Source organism: Mustela putorius, unplaced genomic scaffold (assembly GCF_011764305.1).
Source record: "Mustela putorius furo isolate JIRA1106 unplaced genomic scaffold, ASM1176430v1.1 tig00000738_pilon_pilon_pilon, whole genome shotgun sequence".
Taxonomy (NCBI): domain Eukaryota; kingdom Metazoa; phylum Chordata; class Mammalia; order Carnivora; family Mustelidae; genus Mustela; species Mustela putorius.
The window spans coordinates 5856784-5877149 of NW_025421463.1; the positions used below are offsets into that span (position 1 = coordinate 5856784).

At 57.2% G+C, this 20366-nt stretch overlaps 1 protein-coding gene across 6 annotated transcripts in view; it reads right to left on the minus strand.

Moving 5' to 3' along the window:
• Positions 1-3122: 3122 nt before the first annotated feature.
• Positions 3123-20366, minus strand: part of MGAT3 (beta-1,4-mannosyl-glycoprotein 4-beta-N-acetylglucosaminyltransferase) — a 45857-nt gene continuing 28613 nt past the window's right edge. For 5 of the 6 annotated variants that reach the window (XM_013051640.2, XM_045083834.1, XM_045083835.1 and 2 more), the window contains one exon: positions 3123-7899. In XM_013051640.2, the coding sequence (XP_012907094.1) occupies positions 6297-7898 (1602 nt within the window). In that variant the 5' untranslated portion in view covers position 7899 and the 3' untranslated portion in view covers positions 3123-6296. Of the gene's footprint in view, positions 7900-9982; positions 20357-20366 lie in introns of those variants that run through there. The other variant, XM_004743288.3, reaches the window with a different exon arrangement.

Below are 20366 nucleotides of genomic sequence, written 5' to 3' on the forward strand. Positions count from 1 at the left end.
TAACACACCATCCCAACAGCCAAAGCAATTGAGCTCATGAGACTTCATTAATGTTCAGGCTGAACTTGGCGGGGAAGCTCTCCTGGTCTTGGCTGGGCTCACACAACGTGATGGTGGGCTGGGATGATAGGAACAACCAGGCCACATGCCGAGGCCACGGTGGCAATGACTTGTGCCCCTGTTGATGATTTGTCTCTAGAAGCTGTCAGCAGTCTAGGATAGGTGTTTGAAAGGTGATTTGTGGTACTGACGTAGGGTTGGACTTTTTCTGCAGAAGGACAGGGTTACGGGAAATCAAGAGCACGGGAGAAGTCAGGTTGGGGGTGAATTGTCCCTCAACTTGAGTTTATGTGATTCTTCCTTGAGATTAGGTTCAAGCCATGTTTTTTTGGTGGGAGACCTCAGAGGTGACGGGAGGTCCTTTCTAGAGTCTCACCTGCCTGTCTGTGTTCCTGTCCCTCTCCTCTCCTGTGCAATCGCTGCCTGGCTGACAGCCTCATTCTTTTTGTGCTGTATCCTTTCCTTTGTCATCCGGATATCCAGGTCAGACGCCAGCGGGTGGGTGGGTCCTTGCAGTGGACAGCCACGTGCCACTGGGCAGGAGAACCCAGCCATTCAGTGGAGCCAGAATCAAACTATGGAACTGTCAGCAAATAAATGGCTATTTTATCTGTTAAATTTCAGGATGGTTTGTGTAGAAGCAATAAATATTTGGGAGAGTAAAAGAAGACTTAAAACTTAAACAATTATGCAATTTAAAGGAGTGCACTTTCTGGAGCACCTGGGCAGCTCAGTGGGTTAAATCCTCTGCCTTCAGCTCAGGTCATGATCCCGGGGTCCTGGGATGGGGCCCCGCATCGGGTTCTCTGCTCAGCAGGGAGCCTGCTCCCTCCTCTCTCTCTGCCTGCCTCTCTGCCTACCTGTGATCTCGGTCTGTCAAATAAATAAATAAAATCTTTAAAAAAAAATAATAAAATTAAAAAAATAAAAGGAGTGCTTTTTTTGCTGTAACTGAGCGTCTGGGAATTCACTAGAACAGTATGGGGCATGGGAAGGGCCAAGGATGCAGCCCAGGGGGTTGGCCCAGGCAAGGCCTTTCACTGCTTTGAACTGTAACCAGATTTGTGGACGTTGCATGATTCGGGGTGCCTGGGTAGGGACTCCCAGTGAGCTCCAGGATGACGGGCCTTCAGAATTTGGGGGGTTTAACTGCCTAAAGCTCAAGCCCCAACCTGGAAAGAAGCCACAGGAGTGCGTTGGTGATCGCTGCTGCCCATAGTAGCCACTGTTGCTCTTGTCTCATAAACGCCATAGATTTACGGGCTGCAAAAGCATTTCACTATATTTTAGGTTTTCCTCCAGATGCACTAGAGCTTCCTATGGACCAATTTTATGGACAGGAGGTTCAAGCTGGAGGGAATATGCATCCCCTCCAAGGCCACAGAGGCTGCCACTACTCCCATGCCCTCTGGATGGCCGGGTGAGGGAGACACTTGTGCCCGACGCTCCCAGACAGCACAAGGCCAGCTTCCTAGGCTCTGACGACTGCACACCAGCCCTCACCTGACTGCCCTGAGGGGCGCTGACCTGCCGCTGCTCCCTATGGACTGTGCTCCCCCACCTCCCCCGATTGCAGGGACTGGCCCCATGTGCCCCGAGCTGGCACGGTGCCTGGCTTGGTTAGGAGCTCAGATGGTGTCGTGAGGACGGGCATCATGATCCACCATCCTCTCCTGCTTCTGCATGTCCACACCCCTTCCGGCCTCCTCCCTCTCCTCCCCCGTGGATGCCAATGCAGGAAGGGCAGCGTGGCGTTCACCGCCTTATTTAATGTGTCCAAGCCTCTCTCCACAGCTGTGCAGTGGGAAAAATGGGGAGGGGTATCTTTTAGCCTAGAGTTTGGCACCAAATAGGCACTTAATGTCAGGAAATGTCTATGAGGATGATTCACTCTGGGACATGATTTGAGGTTATAAACTTGATCTCAAACGGTGGGGAGTCACCATCACCCTCTTCTGGCTCTGTGGATTGTCTGCATCTCCTCCACTCTCCCGAGATCCTGCAATCCCTGCAAACCCCGCAATCCTCACGCCACCTACCCCGAGCACCTGCGGCAGGCACCTTCCTGGGCTTTGGGAGTGTGGCTGGAGTCCAGGCGTCTGAGTCAGTCATGTGGGTGCTCAGGGGACATTAGCCCCTGCTATGGCCACCGACACTGGCTCTCTTCCCTATCTCCAGCCTTGGTGTCCCCTTCTAACAGGGTGGCTGCCCAGCCACCCCACAGGGACCGAGGCAGAGTTTAAAAGTGTGCTCACTCCCACCACCTCTGAGGCTTTCCTTAGAAAATACACAGAGGGTTCCTTCCCCAGGACAATACCATTACCCACGGGTCCAGAGGAAGCCTCCAGGAAGCCCCCACTTTCCACGGTCCCAGGCACCATCGGAGCACAGGTCTACAGGAAAGACACTGCTACCCTCGCCTGCCCCAAGGGACTGGCGACAGGACCAGTGCTGGGGATCCAGGTGCGGTCCCTCTTCTACCTGCAAGTGGCTGTGTGACCTTCAAATGTCTGATAGGGGAATGCAGCTTGTTCAGTAGGTGGAGCATGTGACTCTTGCTCTTGGGGTTGTAGGTTCGAGCCCCTTACTGGCTGTAGAAATTACTTTAAAAAAAAAATCTTAAGAGGGAAAAAAAGGAACCTGTGACAGGCATAGAGGGGGAAGAGCATGGAGTTGGGAGTGTTTGTCTGGATCCCCTGAGCAGAACTAGGGGGATGGCTCCCCTCTGCGTAGAGACAGCAGAGGCTTCATCTAGAGCTCTAAAGGGGTACTGGCCCACCTGGGAGGGTGGGTGTCGCCAGTCCTGGGCCCACTTCTTTCTGCAGCCCTCCTTCCAGCACTTTCTGCTGTCCAGCGTTTCCACCAGGTGTGGGTGGAGTAGGAGATGCTCCTGGGGTAGCGTGCGCGCGCATGTGTGGCGCATCCCTCAGTGAAGGGACTCCGCATGTCCCCGCACCCCGCTGGCCCAGCCCTGGCGGCGAGGTGGTCTTTAAAAACCAAAACCAGTCCCTTGCACCCCTCCCTGACCCAGAGTACCCCCAAATTTGCCCCACATGCGCACCTTTAAGACTTTGTAGCTGCTTTTATTATTAATATTCTCTTTTCCTTTAAGCATCCCTTTAAGGGTGAAATGAAATCCAACCATTTACAGAGAAAATGATTTCAGAATGTACATATTGATTTTCCCTTACAAAAAAAATAATACTATTATCATTGGCGTCCTTAAATTATACATTTCCCAGGGCCCTGCCTTCTGCTTGGAGAAGTCCCGTCTCCCCTCCCCGCCTGCCACCTTTGGCCCCAAAGATCTCCCAAGTCCACCCCTAAGAACCTGCTTCTGCAAGAGGACATGACCTGTGGGTGGGCGGAGCCTCCTGAGTCTAGAGGTCACAGGGCCAGCGGTTTCCAGGGAGAGACACTTGCTGACAGCGACAGGGGGAGCAGTCTGCCCACATTCCCATTCACAGTTTGGTTTCCTTTCATACTGGGGGAGTGGCCCAGGGCTCCCCTGCCCCCTGAAATTCCCAGTGTATGTTGTGAGTATAAGTGAAACTCTTCAACCCCACATCTTGCCCCCCCCCCCGCCACGACTGCCCTCTCCACCCAATGACCAGGTCTCCCCTTGGCAGTGACCATGAACATGTTCTGGGTCTGAGAGGGAAGGTGAGGCCTGGCAGGTCTGAGCTCCCCACCTTCTCCTTCCCTTGCCCTGGAGCTGGTGAACTGGAAGCCAGGGACCCCTGCCAGCCTGGGGAGGGGGCATCTCCATAGCAGCTGAGGGTGCCAGGGGCATGGATGAGGAAACCCACCCTGGGCTGGGGCTCCGGCCTGATTCAGGAGCCCCCCCGAGACTGCCGGTCCAGGAGATGAGCGAAGGTGGCTGGGAAGGCAGGCCCTGGTGGACATTCTAACCGCTTTTGCCACTTCTGCCTCTTTGTTCAGCTCCAAAAGGGACTGGGAGTGGGGCTGCTAAGACTCCAAGGGAGGGGTTCCCTCGGGGCACACCACGGACCCCCTTGCGGAGGGAGAGTGGAGGCCACAGAGCACCCTCCACCTGCTTCCTGTCTGCCCACCAGAGGTTGCTCAGTGGCCTGCTCCCTGGAAGACCACGCCCACGCCAGACATTTCCTGGGACAGAGCTGTGGCAAAGGAGACACCGCTCTCTTCGCCCCTCAGGAAGCCCCAATAAGACATCCAGAGCAAGTCCAGGCCAGAGGCTGGGTGGGACCAAGATGCGCTGGGGAGGTAGTGAGCTCTCAGCTGCTCAGCCCTCAGGTCAGGAGGATTCTCATTCCTTGGACTGAAAGACAGACAGACAGACAGACCCCCACACCGCCTTCAGCCTCGCTTTCTCGGCTCCCCAGGGGCTTTCTGCCCAAGTCACTTTGGAGGAGCTGCAAGGAGGTGTGGCCACAGGCTCCGGGTCCTGGGGAAGGGGAGGCCTGGGCCCTGCCCCTACATCCATACAGAAGCCTATATTTACAGGGACACCCCAATACAGACACGTACAAATACACACCAAGCATGCACACATGCCCATAAATACACACACACACACGCACAAACATGTACCGTTCCACAGGCAGGTTCTGCATCCTGGCATTGCTGGGTGAACATCTACGGATGCCTTGGGCATGGGGAGTATCACCGCTCCTACAACCACAGGCTCTAACTGGCCCCCAACCCTGGGCTGCAGTGAGTGGGGGCAGGAGCGGGGGCTCTTAGGAGCTCTGAATGAGACAGTAGGATCCTAGGACTGTGTTAGTCATTCCTACACTCTCTCCCCATCCCCCTCCCTCTGTGCCAGAGACGCTCCTTGTCTCCTGTCTCCATTCTCTCCTCCTTCCTTTACTAAGAGAATTCTTCAGTTGAGGCTGGGCATGTGGCTGAAGACTACTTTTCCCAGCTTCCCTTGCAGCTATTTATGGCCATGTCACTAAGCCCTGGCCAGTGAGATGTGATCAGAAGTGACCGAGTCATGTCTGGCTCATGCCCTTTACGGGAAAGGGCATGTGCTTCTCTTGCTGTTCTCTGCTTCCCCTGTGCTGGGATGCACATGTGATGGTGGGAACTGAAGCAACCATTCTATCCAGAAGTGGAAGGTGCATATGAAGGAAAGCAGAGCTGCCTTACTGGATGTGGACTATCGCTCTCTAGACAGTTAAGCTAGAAACAAGCTTGTCTTGCTTAAATTACTGTATTCTGGGGTCTCTTAATTAGAGCAGCTTAGAAACTAACCAATACATCCCCTGCCCTCAAGAGGCAAAGAGGAATGAGATGACATACAACTGGCCTTCAAGTCCCTCCTGGGCCCAGTCAGGGCAGCCCTGTGGGGCTTCCTGACTCTAGCCAGCCCCAAGGAGGGGTGTAAGGGGATGGTGGGGAGCCGGGGCTGTGGGTTTTAGTGGAAAGGGGTGATGGGGAACCACCTCCTTCCCCGTGCCCCCTCGCAGGCCCAACCTACTGAGCTGATGGTCCAGCCTCTGGCTGCCATCCCCACCCTGAGAACTGGACTCTCCACCTTGCCACAAGACAGCAACATAAAAAGAAAGAAGGAATGTCAAGGCCAGATTTGGAACCAAAAGAAAGACTCCTTGGACTTCTGCAGACCCCCGCCTACCCCACAGGTGCTGTCCCGCACTGGGCAGGGGGAGGGGCGGACTATGGGGCAGATTTCTCGGCTCCTTCTGGCTCAGCTCTTCCGAGAACACTGCAGCTCTTCCCAGCTGGCTGCTGTTTTTCTTCCCCTCCCGCCCTGGTGTCCCCTTTTCCTCCTGGAGCCAAAAGCATCTATTTACAGAGCCCCAGGACCTCCTGGCACGTCCACTTCTCCGCTGCAGGTCCAAAGCCCCAGGAGGCCAAATGGTAGGTTTCTTCCTGGCAGGGGCTGCAGCTCCCATCTGCTGGCCCTGGGGAGCTCCTACAGGTTCCCTTCCCCACCCTGCCCAACCTCCCTCACTACCCAGCAACCACCATGCACGCTCCACCAGCACCTCCCGGTCACAGGGCTCTTGGGAGTGCGAAGGGCTGGACTCCCCTCTCCTGATGGGGAAGGGCGTTTTGTGAGCTCACAGGCCCAACCCCAATTCACGAGGGCCTGAGTAGGGAAGACTCCTTCACCCATGCACTCCTGGTCTTCTCAAGGACCAGCCACACGGCAGAGGGAGGCAGAAAAACATCAGGAGGGGCAGCTGCCAGCCCCGACCCTGCCCCTGGCCCTCTGAGATCACGCAGCCTTAGCCTTCAACCACATCCGATTTGCCCCTGGCTGGGGGCCTTCCCTCGGGAGCCCTGGGCCGCCGCCCACCTTCCGCCGTGCTCCTGGGCTCCTGGTAGGGGTTGTCCAGCAGGTAGCGGAACTGGGCGTAGTTGCTGAGCAGGTACTTCGGGGCGTACATGTGCTCGCTGGGGTCGGCCGGCGGGTACTCCTGCTGCGTGCCATCGAACCAGCCCCCGGTGCGGATCAGGCCCCGGATGTAATTAAGGTCCCGCTTGTCCTCGTAGTCGCCCCAGCGGGGGAAGTCGCCGTTCTGGGCCGACACGAGCTTGAAGTAGATGCCCTCGGGCGTGAAGCACCAGGAGCAGTGCCAGCCGGCGAAGTGCAGGGGGCTGCCGAGCGACCACTGCACCAGGATGTGGCCCGTGCGGTTCTCGTACTGCCGGAAGTTGGGCATGGTGTAGTACTGGCGGCGGCGCAGGCGGATGCCGTCCAGCCCGTACACCGTCTGCAGCATGTCCACCGTGCAGCCCGACACCACCTCCAGGGTGCCCGGCTGCTTCCAGAAGAAGCCGTACAGCGACTTGCGCATGTGGAAGGCGAACGGCTCCGTCCAGCCGTCGTACAGCTTGAGGAAGAGCACGCCGTCGCGCGCGGGGATCTCGTCGGCGTCGTCAATGATGAAGACGTCGTCGGGCCGCAGGTTGCGCAGGCGCGACACGCCGTCCTGGGTCAGGAAGGTGCGCAGGTAGTCGTCGGCGATCCAGCCGTCCTGCCGCCCGCCCAGCGGGAAGTGGTCCAGGAAGACGTAGAGCACCTTGTGCCGGATGTACTCGAACGTGCCGTTGGTGAGCATCTCGCGGAACTTGAGCGGCCGCGGCTCCCCGTAGGCCGTGAAGTTGGACTCGCACACCACAAAGGCGTCCACCACGTCGCCCAGCTCGTGGAAGCGCACGTCCAGCAGGTCGAACTCGTGGTTGATGTTGATGGCGTTGATGACCCGCCGCGGCACCTCGCGGGGCACCAGGCGCTCCTTGGTGGGCAGGTTGGAGTACTGCACCACGGTGGGCACGCCGCAGCTCGGCCCGTGCCAGCCCGGGAGGCACACGCACTCCACCCACTTGCGCCGCGGGCTGCGGGCGCCCGGGCGCTCACGGGCGCTCAGCAGGTGCCGGGCCGGGCCCCGGGCAGAGGAGCCATCGGCCCCCTCCGCCTTCTCCTCGGGCCGCCCCGAGGAGGGCTTCTCCAGCATCTTGGTGCCTGGTTTGAAGCAGACGCCTCCCGCCTTGGTGCGGACGAAGTACTCAGTGGTGTCCTCGGGCAGCACGAAGTCCATCCGGTGGAGCTCCTCACTGGCCTTGCTTGGGGACAGCGGCTGGAGCAGGGGCGAGTGGGAGTAGAGCGGCGTTCGCAGCAGATCGGGGCTGCCCGGCTCCGGGCTGGCCTGGGGCGTGACGGGGGCATTGTTCCAGAAGAAGCTGGACACGAGGTTCGGGCTGAGGGAGGCCAGTTCTCGGGGGAAGGTGACATAGGACAGGGTCTTAAAGAAGTGCAGGAAGGAGATGAGGCACAGGCCGGCCATACAGAACATGAGAAAGAGCTTGTAGCGTCTCATCTTCATCCTGCAGGAAGAGAGATCGAGCACACGGGTCAGGGGTCTGCAGACGTGGGTGAGGAGAGCCCGAGGCCCCTCTCCTAAGGGAGGGAACCGGAGGAGGCCTTTGCTGCCACCGTGTCTGTGAATGACCAGGCCGGTGCCTGGTGTCCCTTCAGGAAGTCACCTCCTGGTCCCCAGGAGGCCAGCCTGTGAGTCCAACTTGCTGTACCAAGTACCCAGCGGTGGTGAGGCATCAAGGAAATTCCCCTCCTGGCTCAGGACCACCTGTTCCACAGCCCTCCCCCAGGACCAGGTCACCACACCCACCCAGCCATCTGCAGCCTGATCCTCCCCACCCGGCCTGCTTACCCTGACCAGACCAGCTTCCTGGCTAGACTTTGCACTAGGAACAGTGCAGCCTGGGAAAAGCCCAACTCTGCAGCCCAGAACTCGCCCGAAGGGAGGAGCAGAGTGGGCTGCAGGCGCCCTGTGTGGTTCCCCTCCCTGCCCTGCCCAGGGTGCTTTCCTCTCTTCTTTTTCTCTTTTCTTTCTTTCTTTTGTGCAAATGTTGACTAATCGTTTTTTTTTTTTTTTTTTTTTTTTTAAGATTTTATTTATTTGAGAGTGAGCGAGAGATCATGAGCAGGGGAGGGGCAGAGGGAGAAGCAGATTCCCCGCTGTGCAGGGAGCCCAATGCAGGGCTCAACCCCAGGACCCGGGGTTCCTGACTGGAACCAAAGGTAGATGAGCCAACTACTGAGCCACCCAGGCTCAGTTCTTAACAAATCTTTTTTAATTCCTTTTCACTGAAAAAGTTCATAGGCCTCAAGGAAACACATTTAATTCGGATATATTTAAAAGAATAAGTAGGGGTGCCTGGGTGGCTCAGTGTGTTAAGGCCTCTGCCTTCGGCTCAAGTCTGGATCCCAGCCCCGCATTGGGCTCTCTGCTTAGCCGGAAGCCTGCTTCCTCCTCTCTCCCTCTGCCTACCTCTCTGCCTACTTGTGATCTCTGTCAAATAAATAAATAAAATCTTTAAAAATAAATAAATAAATAAATAAAAGAATAAGTAAACGTTCCCCTTGGTTATCCTTTCTAGACTGATCTCCAGGCATAAACAGTTTGATCTCTTTGAGGCGTGTTGCTGGTTTTATATGCAGTATTTCTGTTCTTGATTTTCTATTTTTGATAAATATTATCATATTGGACACTAAGTACAATCAAGCTGTTTTCCTCAATCAATGACAGATTAAAGAGATTTCCGTATCAGTAGTAATAAATCCACCATTTCCTTTTAAATCCCACACCATAATCCACGATTCTTTTGAATGACTCACTCTCTATTCACGAGTGACTCATGAGTATAACCATTCTTTCTATTCACTTCCGCAGTTCAATTTATCAATTAGCTTATGGCTGTGGAATGGAGAGCTTTGTATATTGTTTTTTTACAGTTTAAGTAAACTTTCTATTGTACAATATTCGTAGTGAATCGGGAAGTGGCAGAGATGGTACAGAGGGTTCTTCTACACTCCTCGTCTCCCCTACGGTGAGTATCTTACACCACAATAGTACATTGGTCAGAACTCGAAAACCGAAATGGCCACGTTACTATTAACTGAAGTCTATACTTCACTCAGATGTGCTGTTGAGTGGAGGGACAAGAAGCCCGATAAAGATGGGCAGACGGGGCTTCCTGCTGTGGCAGAGGCCGCGTCAGGCAACACTGCAGATGGAGGTCAGCACAGCAGAAGCGTCCAGACTGACCCACCAGAGGGCCCCCAGGACCTAGTAAAGGCAACCCTGATTCTTCTGGCAGGCCCTTTCTTCCCACCTGGAACCTGTCTCTACAGAGCACACCCCAATCCTGTGCTCTGTGGAGCACACCCCAATCCGTGGGGCTGAACTGGCCCTGACCATGGAGAGTGGGGCCAGGCTGCCCCTCCCACTCACTGCCGCGGCAGCAGTGGCCCTGCTGTGCGGGAAGGGCCCCCAGAGCCCCGTGGGGTGGGTCACCCTGACCCAGCTGTCCCTTGGCTTCCCGGCCAGGCTGGCTTTCAGGATCTGGTTACACCTGGCCGGATGTGCCCTTCGGAGGACAGACTCACCGTGCCTGGGATCTCCCTTTCACTGGGGCTTTGGGTAAGGCCCCAGCCTGGCTTGCTGCAGAGAATCACGGAAGTATGCGTGCCTCCCTCATTGCTCGGGCTGTTTAGAAGACGCCAAAGCACCTGGTGATCGGCCAGGAGCCCGTCACTGCCTCACAGACCAGATTTTCTGGGACACCTTCACTTTCAGCTTCACTCTTACTCCTCTGGGCCGGATCCCTTATCTTCATAGATTTCAGTAAGTGCTTGAAATACTTTTTTTTTTTTTTTGGACTGAGCAGCATCTAAGTAGGAAACTGAACAGGTGAGGCACTGGTTCCTGAGCTCTCATGCAACTCCCATCCCCCCACCCCAAGAGGCTACATAACCACCCATTTTACAGATAGGGAAAATGGAGACTCAGAAAGATGACAAACCTTTTTCTTAAAGGCCGTCTGGACAGTTCTGTTCCTGTGTCTGCTCCTCCCTCCCTGCTTACAGCTGAGATGTATCCCTCCAGGAGGCCCAGCTTTGGCTAAATAAATCCGTGGAGCCCAATTAGGCCCAGATGGGAGACTTTCTACTTCCATTGTAAATCTTCCTCGAGAACCCATCAGGTGTAACAACAAAGCTGACAGTCACTGATGCTTACAAGCCAAAGACTGTCCCGAACACATTCCACACTAGACCTCACTGAATCCTCAACACGAAGCGGGTACCGCTGTCATCCCCATCTCACAGCTGGGGACACCGAGGCCAGAAAGGTGACATAACTTGCCCAGTGTCACGTAAGTAGTAAGGGTCGGACTCTGTGGGGTCCCCAGTGGGCTTCCGTCCAGTGACAAACCTGCCCTGTGCCCCTTCCATCTGCCACACTCAACCCAATACCCACAAAAAGTCTACCAGTGACCAGTGTAGACAAACCAGTGTATGGAACAGCCACCGTCACACCTGACCCACACAATATCCCCAGAGGGTGTCAGCTGACCCTTATCATCCACTCACACAGCACTACTTATCAAGAGCCCGCTGTATGCCAGACACCGTGCTAGGCCCGGGGAGCCTAGGAGACAAGGCAGACAAGGACCCCCACCTCCACGCAGCATACACAGCAGTGAGCAGGACTAGAGCCTGAGATCAACTAGAAATAAAGGAGTCAAGAAACACCACACATGAGAAAGAGTCGTGCTCTAGAAAAAGAGCTGGGGAAGGGCTAGGAGGTAGATTGGGGTGTCAGTGGCTAACAGGGTGCTCAGCGCAGGCCTCCCTGAGAAGACAGGGACGTGATGAAGACCAGGGGGCAGGGGAGGAAGGTTGGGCAGAAGGGACAGCCAGTGCTCAGGAGGGAGACAGGCAGGGTGGGCCCAGATCACGCAGAGGCTGGGGCCATGGCAGGAAATGTGACTTTCGGGAGGATTCTGGGCAGCGGAGGAACATGACCCGACTTTGGTCCGCACACACTCACTTGGGCTGCTCTGTTGCGAGTACGCGGCTGCCTGCAGGGCTGAACAGGGAGCGCTTCGAGGCCCCAGCACTGTCTAGGCGTGCCGGGGGAGGCGTGAACCACGGTGTGGGGTGGGGGGCTGCGGAAAGTGACCAGGTTCTGTTGGATTTGCTGAAGACCTGGACGTGAAGTGTGAGCAAGGAGTCAGGACCCAGAAGGACGGAGAAGCCTCTGACTGGGGTGGAAACACCCCTCAGCAGCCTTCACGGAAATGGTGAACGAGGGAGCTGGGCTTGGAGTCAGGTGGTGTCTGCAGGTCCTCGCTCTCACCCTCAGGCGGCAACCCTCCCAGCAGATGGGAACACTGAGGCTGAGTGAGGGGCGTGGCCAGTCATCTCGCCGCTAATGGCAGAGCCTGGCTGTTGACTTTGGTCTCTGGATCCAAATCTCATGTCCTTTCCATAGTATGCTTGGTCTAGAAGCATCACAGGATGGATGGAGGTGGGGTGAGCAATGCTTTGTATCAGGCATCCCCTGTGGGCTCTGGGAGGAGGAGCTGGCTTGGGGGGGGGGCACTCTCCAGCTCACCATTCTCCCCCCGCCACTCCTGCTTGCTAGCATGAATTAGCTAGCCCCCCCCCCCACCGGCCCAAACTCAGGACCCCAGGTCCAGTGTGGCGGCCAGGACCTGCCTGGAGAAGCAAGTCTAGCTGAGGAAGGACTTAGGGTCTCTAATGGGCTCGCCCACTGCCCTACAAGGCGTAAGCAGGCAGCTAGCTCCCTGAGGACAAAATCCCTGTCCAGGTCCCTCCTGCTGCTGAGGATGACCTTGGGCAGCTCAGAGGCCATACTTAGGCCCTTACTCATTTCAGTAAAATTCACTATTTCTCCAGTGCCTGCTTTGTGTCAGGGCTGGCCTCTCTTGAAACCAAGAGGCTTCTGCCCTGGATTAGGACCTGGAAGAACCGTACTGAGCTCTGCCAATACCCTTCCTGAAGCCCACCGCCATCAGCCTCTGGGTTTATATCGCCACTGTCAACCTGGACCTCAAGATACTTGGCCTCTCTGAGCTTCAACTTCCCTGTCTATAAAATGGATATAATCATTCCTGTCCTGCCTGCTTCAAATGAGACACCAAATCAGAGAGACCAATCCGTAGCTCTGCCCTGTTCCCAACACTTGCCATGCTGAGCTCACGTCCCCTGACCTCTGTCTTCCCAGCTGGACTACCAGCTCCCCACCGCAGGGAGCTGTACGCAGCAGGTGCTCCACAAAAGCACCCCGCTTTGCCGTGGACCTCCTCCGTGTGCTCATCATCACTGCTGCGCACACAGACTCTGGAATGAGACTGCAAATCCTGGCTCTGCCATCTCCTACCTGTGTAACCTCGGGCAAGTTCACAACTTTCCTCCTTTTCTTCATCTATAAAATGAGGGTTTAATAAAATCCATGTAAAGTGCCTGGTGCATAGGTGACTACAAAATAAATTTTAACTCTTCTTACTCTTATTGCTAGATCCCAGCCTGGCAGAGAACCTTCGGGTCGGGGTGTGACAGGAGTAAAGGCTTGGAGGAGAGCTCCTGGCAAAGCCAGGGCCTTGGTGGGTGCTGTCCTGTCTTAGAGGAGCAAGGAGCGCAGCTGGGGCTCAGCAAGTGAGGCCTAGGCAGAACCTGAGCCTGATGGTGGAGGGGCTGGGGCAGGGCACCCTGCTTCTGGGGGTGCCAGGGAAAGGAGGGAGAAATTTCAGGGCCTCTAGGAACCTCCCCCAACCCCTCACACATACTCCATGATTTGTAACCATCCCAGGGACCTGGGTCTCCTACGTGTAGTTTGGGAGGGATGGGCTTGCTACTTCCTGGTAGCAGATAATCAGGGATGGGGGAGGCTATGTCTGAACCTGACCCAGGACGGTGGCAGGATCAGCCCACCCTGGGCCTCCTCTTCTTGTGCTGACTTGTGGCTGTCACCACGCCCTGGAAGGTGCCCCTCCTTCCCTCCCTCTTCCTACTTTTTCCTTCTCCTGCTTGTGCAGTCTTCCTTTGGGCGCTGCTTAGAAGGCTGATTGGATGAGGGAGGAAAGCAGATGAGCCCAAACCCCACAACCCATCCATGATCTCAGGGTCAGGGCACAGGCGGAGTCCAGGGGTGGGGCTCTTGGCCAGAGAGGACAGGTGGTCCCTGGAGATCACAGGCTATGATTGTGGGCCTGGCCAGGCTGGCAGAGTCTCGTGGATGGCAGTAGCCTCAGACACACCCTGACAGCTGTCATCAGAGACGGCAGGCTCCTGGGGAGCTCTCCATGGTCCTGAGCTATCCTGCGCTGACCAGGGTCCTAGCTCAGCCCCGGGAATGCCTTCCACCAGCCTCTCACTGCCCCCTGCCAGCCTCCTCCATGGTTCAGGGGCTCATGTCCTAATGGCCACTTCCCCTGCCCACCATACTGTGGCCCCTTCCCAGCCTGCCTCATGACACCTGATCCCTGGCGTCCTCAGTTCCTGAACAGCCATGGAGCACTCAACTCCTCCACTGAGAGAGAGAAGGGATCAGCTGCGGTCTGTGTCCAGCAGCAAAGGGGTCTGACCCCTAGCAGGTGCTCAGAATGCTCTGAAAATGCCTTGGGGGAAATCTTGGAGGTGCACAGCTCACCTTATCTCCACTCTTGGGCAGGAAATGGTCCATCTACAAACCCCAGCCTGGGGGCACCTCTGAATGCACCCCCCTCCACCTCTCTCTCCACCAACTAGCTCATCTGCTTGAAAGGGGATCTTGATTTTGAGCTGAAGTCTGCCTCCCTGTGCTCATCTCTACCCCATTCTAGTCTTACCCTGTGTGACTCTGCCCATCACAAAGGGAAGGCACAGTAGCTGCAGTGTCAGTTATGAACACCGCCTCTGACCTTGGCGAGTTACCCTACCTTTCTCAGCCTCAGTTCCTTCTCTGTAAAATGGAGATATAACAAATTAATTAATCCACACAAAGGACTAGTAACTGCCTATGCACACAGTAGGTGCTCAGTGAACACTGGCCTTCACTGTCACTGGAAATCAGGAAGATATGGTTTGAACCTCAGACCTGTAATTTACTGTGTGCCCTCAGGCAAATTACTTAGCCTCTCTGAGCCTCAGTCTTAGATGCAAAAGGAAGATACCCTCTCTCCCTTGCAGTCCTGTGGGAGAGATGGATGAGCCATGGTTTCAAAGCATCCTGAATGGAGCCCAGCACTTGGCAGATGCTCTAAAAATGCCTGTTTCTTTCCATTTGCCCTTCCTGCCAGGCAACCCAATGCAGATGACATGACTGAACATGCCAGGCCTTGCTCCTGGCCAGTTTTGTTAAAGGACTGAGACAACTGGAAGGCTGCTTGTTACTGACTGGCCCCCATCACCCTATGGGGCATTCTCAGTGACTCATCGGACTCATCCCAGGGAATCTGGAGCCCCACAGAGGGTCCAGACTCCTCTCCTGGGGTCTGAAAGGCCACAAAGCAAGAGCATTGTCCAAATCCTCACCCCAGGCCGGTGCCCCTGCCAAGTGCCCATCTGGCCTCTGCTGACCAAGTCTTAGGGCTACCCATTCCAAGCACACTGGGCTGGTAGAAATTCTTCCTTCTGTTGACCTACATCAGCCTCGCTGGAGCTTCCACTATTGCTTCTGGGTCCCCTCTTGGGATCAGGCAGAACAAGTCAGCGCCTGCGGAATCAGAAGACTCTGAGGCTAGGTGAGAGCCCTTCTCAAGTGAGGTTCCACGATCCCAAACGGAGAGACGGGCAGAGGCGGCAGCTACGGAGTCCAACAAATTCCCGAGTTCCGGCAAGATGCAAGATAAACAACAATGTTGTGTTTATTTCTTTAGCTCTCATCATGTCCCTCGGCTGCTGTCCATCAGGCAGAGCTCCATAATGGTCAAGCCATATGCGGGGCTCATCCCACTGCCAGTGTATCGTCTGGGCTCCTGGCAGACATTCCCCAAGAACACGCAGTGTGCCAGGTGCTGCCCCTGCACCAGCTGGAGAAATCAGGGGCCCATTCCTGGGGCCTCCCCAGAGGAAGGTATGTGAGTCTCCATTTTGTAAATGAGGACATGGACGCTTCGAGGTTAAGCTACTCACTCAGCCACACAGAGCTTGTGGTAATGAAGCAGATGCAAACCGAGATTCCCCAAGCACCCTATACCTGGCAACCGGTAGATGTGGGGCCCAGCGGGGCTCTGAATTTAGGGGTTCTGCCCCAGGCTAAACATGAACAGCTTTGCTGAGGGAGATCTGCTGTACCCTGACCCCCAGTCCCCAGGACTTCTAATCCCCAGCACTTCCCAGAGAGAAGTCCGCCCAAAGGGCCAGCCCTGGCCAAGAACCCCAGCTGCCCAGGAACTGCGAAATCCTGGCAAACCCTGTTCACCGTGGAGCAGATGGGAGCTGCTGCTGCTCCCATCCACAGATAACCAAGGCCCAAAGGAGAGGCACAGCTACACTGGGAGCCAGCTCTTGGACCAGCCAGATGGGGTGCCCACGCCATTCCCTTGGGCACTAGGATCTGGGCCCTACTCTTTCTGCTGGCTTAGCTGCAGGGCAGGGGGCTGGCTAAAGCTTCAGCCCAATGCCCATGCTCTGGAGCTCTTTCCATGGAGAACCCCGCCCCCCAACCAACTCATGTGCCCTGGCCCTCTCTCCTTCCTCCAAACGCCTCCCCACTCTGCCTGATGCCAGCCGCCTGCCAGTCGCCTGAGAACTTGCCCACAGAGCCGTTAGCATGTGCCTGAGAAAGTTGGTTCCCAAGGCTGGGACCTGCCCTCGGCTCGCTGGGGCCTCCTCCTCTTTCCCCACTGGTCATGGGCCCACCGAGGACATCAGTGTCTGGTCCCCAGAGGCCCAAAGGTACTGAAGACACAGAACATTGCCACCAGCTCAGAATGTCCTAGTGGACAGTGCTGGAGGCTAAACAGATTAGTCCTGCTCAGACATCAGCCAGTGGGGCGGGTGTGCCCTGAAGCCTGCAGCGGCTCCCACTGTCCAGCACTGAGGCTCACTGCCACTGTGACCCCTGCCTCCTGAGATGGGCCCCTACCTTGCCTCATTCACATTAACGTCACAGCCGCTGCTCACCACACGCTTAGCTATGCACCAGCTGGCAGCGTACGTTTTACATACACTTGACCCTCCCAGCCGTCTTTGGATGGGGACTTACTATCCTCACTTTACAGATGAGGAAACCGAAGCTCAGAGCATTCCTCTGCTCACCTGTGCACACCCATGCAGACTCCACTTCGGGGGGGTGGGGGAGGAGGTGCCACTGGCTTGAGCCCCAGACCCCTCCAGGCTCTGAGTGCAACAACGCCATCAGCCCGTGCCTGAGGGTGGCCAGGAGCAGCTTCCAGAGCCCCCGCAGCAGCTGGCTCTGTGACGGCGGAAGAGCCAGGTCGCGCTGTCCAGCACACCAGCCGCTAGCCCCATGCGGTTACTGAGCCCTTAAAATTGACTAGGAGACGAAGGAACTAATTTATAATTTAACTTGATTTGAATTTTAGTTTAATAGGCACATGTACTAGCTGCTACTGAACTGGAACACGCGGGTTTAGACAAGCCTGGGGAGGAGGGGGCAGGGAGCTGCAGGAAAGGTGGGGCTGGGTTCGGGAGGAGACAGCGGGAGCAGAGGGGTCGGTGCTCGGTGCTCGGTGCTCGGTACTTGGTGCTCATCTGGACAGCAGTGGTGCGGGAGGCGAGGCTGCGGCCTGGGGCATCCAGCCTGGGACCTACGGCCCGGGTGGGGAGCGGGGCTCCAGTTGAGCTGTGGTACAGAGGCTCCTTAAACAATGGGTGATAGAGGGAGGGAGTGGCTGGAGGGACCCAGCCTCAGGGGCTAGAGGTGGGCTGGAGGTGGGAAGTGGGTAGAGTCTGGGAAGGAGGAAGGGGAGGAGCAGAGCCACAGAGGAGCTGAGCCCAAGCCAGGGATGGGGGTGGGGCTGGCGGTGCTGGGGGGTGCTGGACACGACCTGAGGGGGCAGGCACCTGGGCCTCCCTGTGCAGAGGCAGCAGGAGGAAGCAAGGTGGAGGAAGGTGTTCAGATCCCAGAGCTGCAGCGAGGATCTCATGTGTTTAAAGGGTTTGGCACGCTGCCAGGGAGAGCAAGGACCCAACCACCCGGCAGAAATCGAACAGGGTCTGCTGAAGGGCAGGACGAATGTCGGCCACAGGAGAGACACTGAGGCATCTGCGGAGGAAGCGGGGGCTCTGGTGGGCAGCTCTGGGGAGGGGAAGAGAGGAAGATGCAGACAGACCAATGCACCACGGAAGGGGCACTGTGGGCACTGAGAACAGATGTCCCCAAACCAAGTTCTGGGGAATCCCCAGGGCGCTCCTGGGACCAGATGACGACGGGGAGAGGTCGTGAAGCCTGGGTCAGCCCCCCACAGACAATCAAAAAGAGGCACTCTCAGCTTTTCGATTTCATACAGTAGAGTTTCTCCTAAGATTTTGTTTGTGGAAAAATTTCTATACTGAAAAAAGATCTAAAAACCCAGCGGGTCGGAGGTGGACGTGCATTTCAGAAGGGCCGCCAAGGCTCTGATGGCCTCACACACACAGCGGGGCTTGGGGGGATGGCCATGCCAGGAGCGGGCCACGGCTCTGACCTCTCTGCAGTGGTCCAGAGAGGGAATGTGGACGCATTCCAGCAGGGGTGCCGGACCACCGGGGCACAGGTGGGAGGAGTGGGTGGCGACCACCCAAGCGTGACAGCAGCCACTGAGCCAGAGATGGCATCTCCTCCAGCCCCTGCTTCTGCCCTGTCACAGTAAACCTCGGCAGCAGCGACTGGCCTTGTCCCCGGCCCCATCATTCCATTCCCACACTGTGATTCTCCGAGTCAGGCTGACCCTGTGTTCCCGGCACCCAGCATGAGGCTGGGCTCAGACATTCTGTGAATATCTGCGACAAGCCAAAGGGATGAGCACTAAGGTGGAATTTCAGACCCAAGATCTGGCTGTGTCCCCATCAGCAGGGCCCCGGATTTGCCAAAGGAAGAATAAAGAGGCAGAGCTGCCCTGCTGGGGGATGGGCCTGGGTTTGAGGGGGGAAGGATGTGAGGCTCACAGGCGGCGGTGCTTCAGCTCTGCCTGGGGTGGAGAGAGCAGATCAGTCCTGGTTTGGAGCTGGGGGTGCAGCAGGGAACAAGAGGCGTAGATGGGTCCCCCCCGAGAGCTCAGTCCAGGGGAGGGTCAGAGGCAAACAAGAAAATGGGCCAACAGAGGACACCACGTGTCAGGGTCTTCCGAAGAGAGGACATTTCTGCTGAGACGGGAGAAGGAACCACCTCCCAGAGGAGGAAGCCCCCAGGGCAGGGACAGCCAAGCGGGAGGGGGGCAGGAAGGGGAGAGCGTCTGGGTCTGTGAAGGGCCTGCGCAGCCTAGCGGGGCTGGCGAGGACACCCCACACCTCAGGGGCTGCTTGGGCAGAAGCCTGGGCCCCCACCTCAGTGGCTGCCCTCCCCAGGCAGTAATCTGGATGCAGCTAAACACTCTAACTGGACAGGCAGGGTTGGACCAGTCTGGGGAGCCGTGGGTCTGGAACATTCCTCCCAGAAAGCGGTTCCTCCATCATCATCTTCTCCCCGGCACCAGGTACTTACTGAATGGCCCGGCTGCCAGAGGCGGTCTGTGTGCCTAACTCCACTCGGGTGGTGGAGACAGCCTGAGGGAGCTGAAGGGTCTGCCTGGCACTGACACGCACTCACTGCTCCTAGGGGTCCTCCTTTGGGGGTCAAGCTCTGGGGTGCTGCCTTCAGCCTTGCCCAGGGCAAGGGCCCGGCCCACCGTCACCCTGGCCCCCAGCAGGAGCCCGCCGCCTTGCCATTTGTGGGTCACCACCTCCCTGGTTCTAGCAAGTGACCAGTCACCAGAGCCCTGTGCCCAGGAGGGCTGCACGGCCCAGACCCCCTACCTGAGGCTCCCCTCCACCTGTAATAGTGTTAAGCCACCCCCACCACCACCAGGGCAGCTCTCTGAGGCCAGACAACAGGGAGGTGAGGCGAAACCGCGTTTCACAAAGCCCCAGGTTCCTGAAAGGCCGCAGGAACCCCAGAGCCCCTTCCCCCCTCCCAATGCCAGTGGGCACAGATCACCCTGGATAGAGGCCAGTGGTGGAATCTCAGAACCCCGAAGGTTCAGGGTCTGGTGCTCTAAGAAGTCAGGAACCCTCTCTGGCGAGGCCTGGACTTCAGGAGGCTCCAGGGGGCGGGCAGTCCACCGGGGAACCTGGCTAGTGCCTGCGTTGCCCTCCGTGGGCGCATTCTCTCTTCCCCGGCCCCGCTGCCCCCAAACTCTGAGCCGAGCAAGGCAGGGTCCCACGCCAACGGCACCCACCGCCCAGGGGGTTCTGTGTACTTGCTGTCAGCCTGGCCCTGGCCTCCAGCCCGGTGGGTGCAGCTGCATGGCCTGGAGATGCCAAACGCCCCCACCCACAGCTGACCTGGTCAGCCTGTCCACATGGGTGCACGAGGAGGGCGTGCCAGAGGCCGGACCCACTGCAGCCCTCTGGCAGGGCGCTAACTGCCTCAGCCCCCTTCTCTAATTCCAGCCCCACGCTGGCCCCCTTCGTTGTTACAGATAAGGAAACGGTTCAGGGGATCTGAGCAGCCCGCCTGGATCATCTTGTAAGTGGGGCCTGACCCAATCCTAGGGCCTCCTGCTCCCTCCCCCTCCACCCTGCCTCTTCCATGCCTGGACCTCCGCAGGCCCCCCCTTCCCTTCACCTGACCTAGTTCCTGCCCTGGGTCCCTGCAGTGGCACCCCACAGCGTCCCTCCCAGCTGCAGCAGCCCTGTGTCTGGCCTTCAGGACTTGATGACTGTCTCATGCGCCCCCAGGCCGAAAACCAGGGGCAGTCACGTGGCTACCTGGCCTGGCACCAGCTCTGGCCTTTCCCCTGCTGGATTCCTGGGCCCCACCTCTACCTGGCGGAGTCACCTC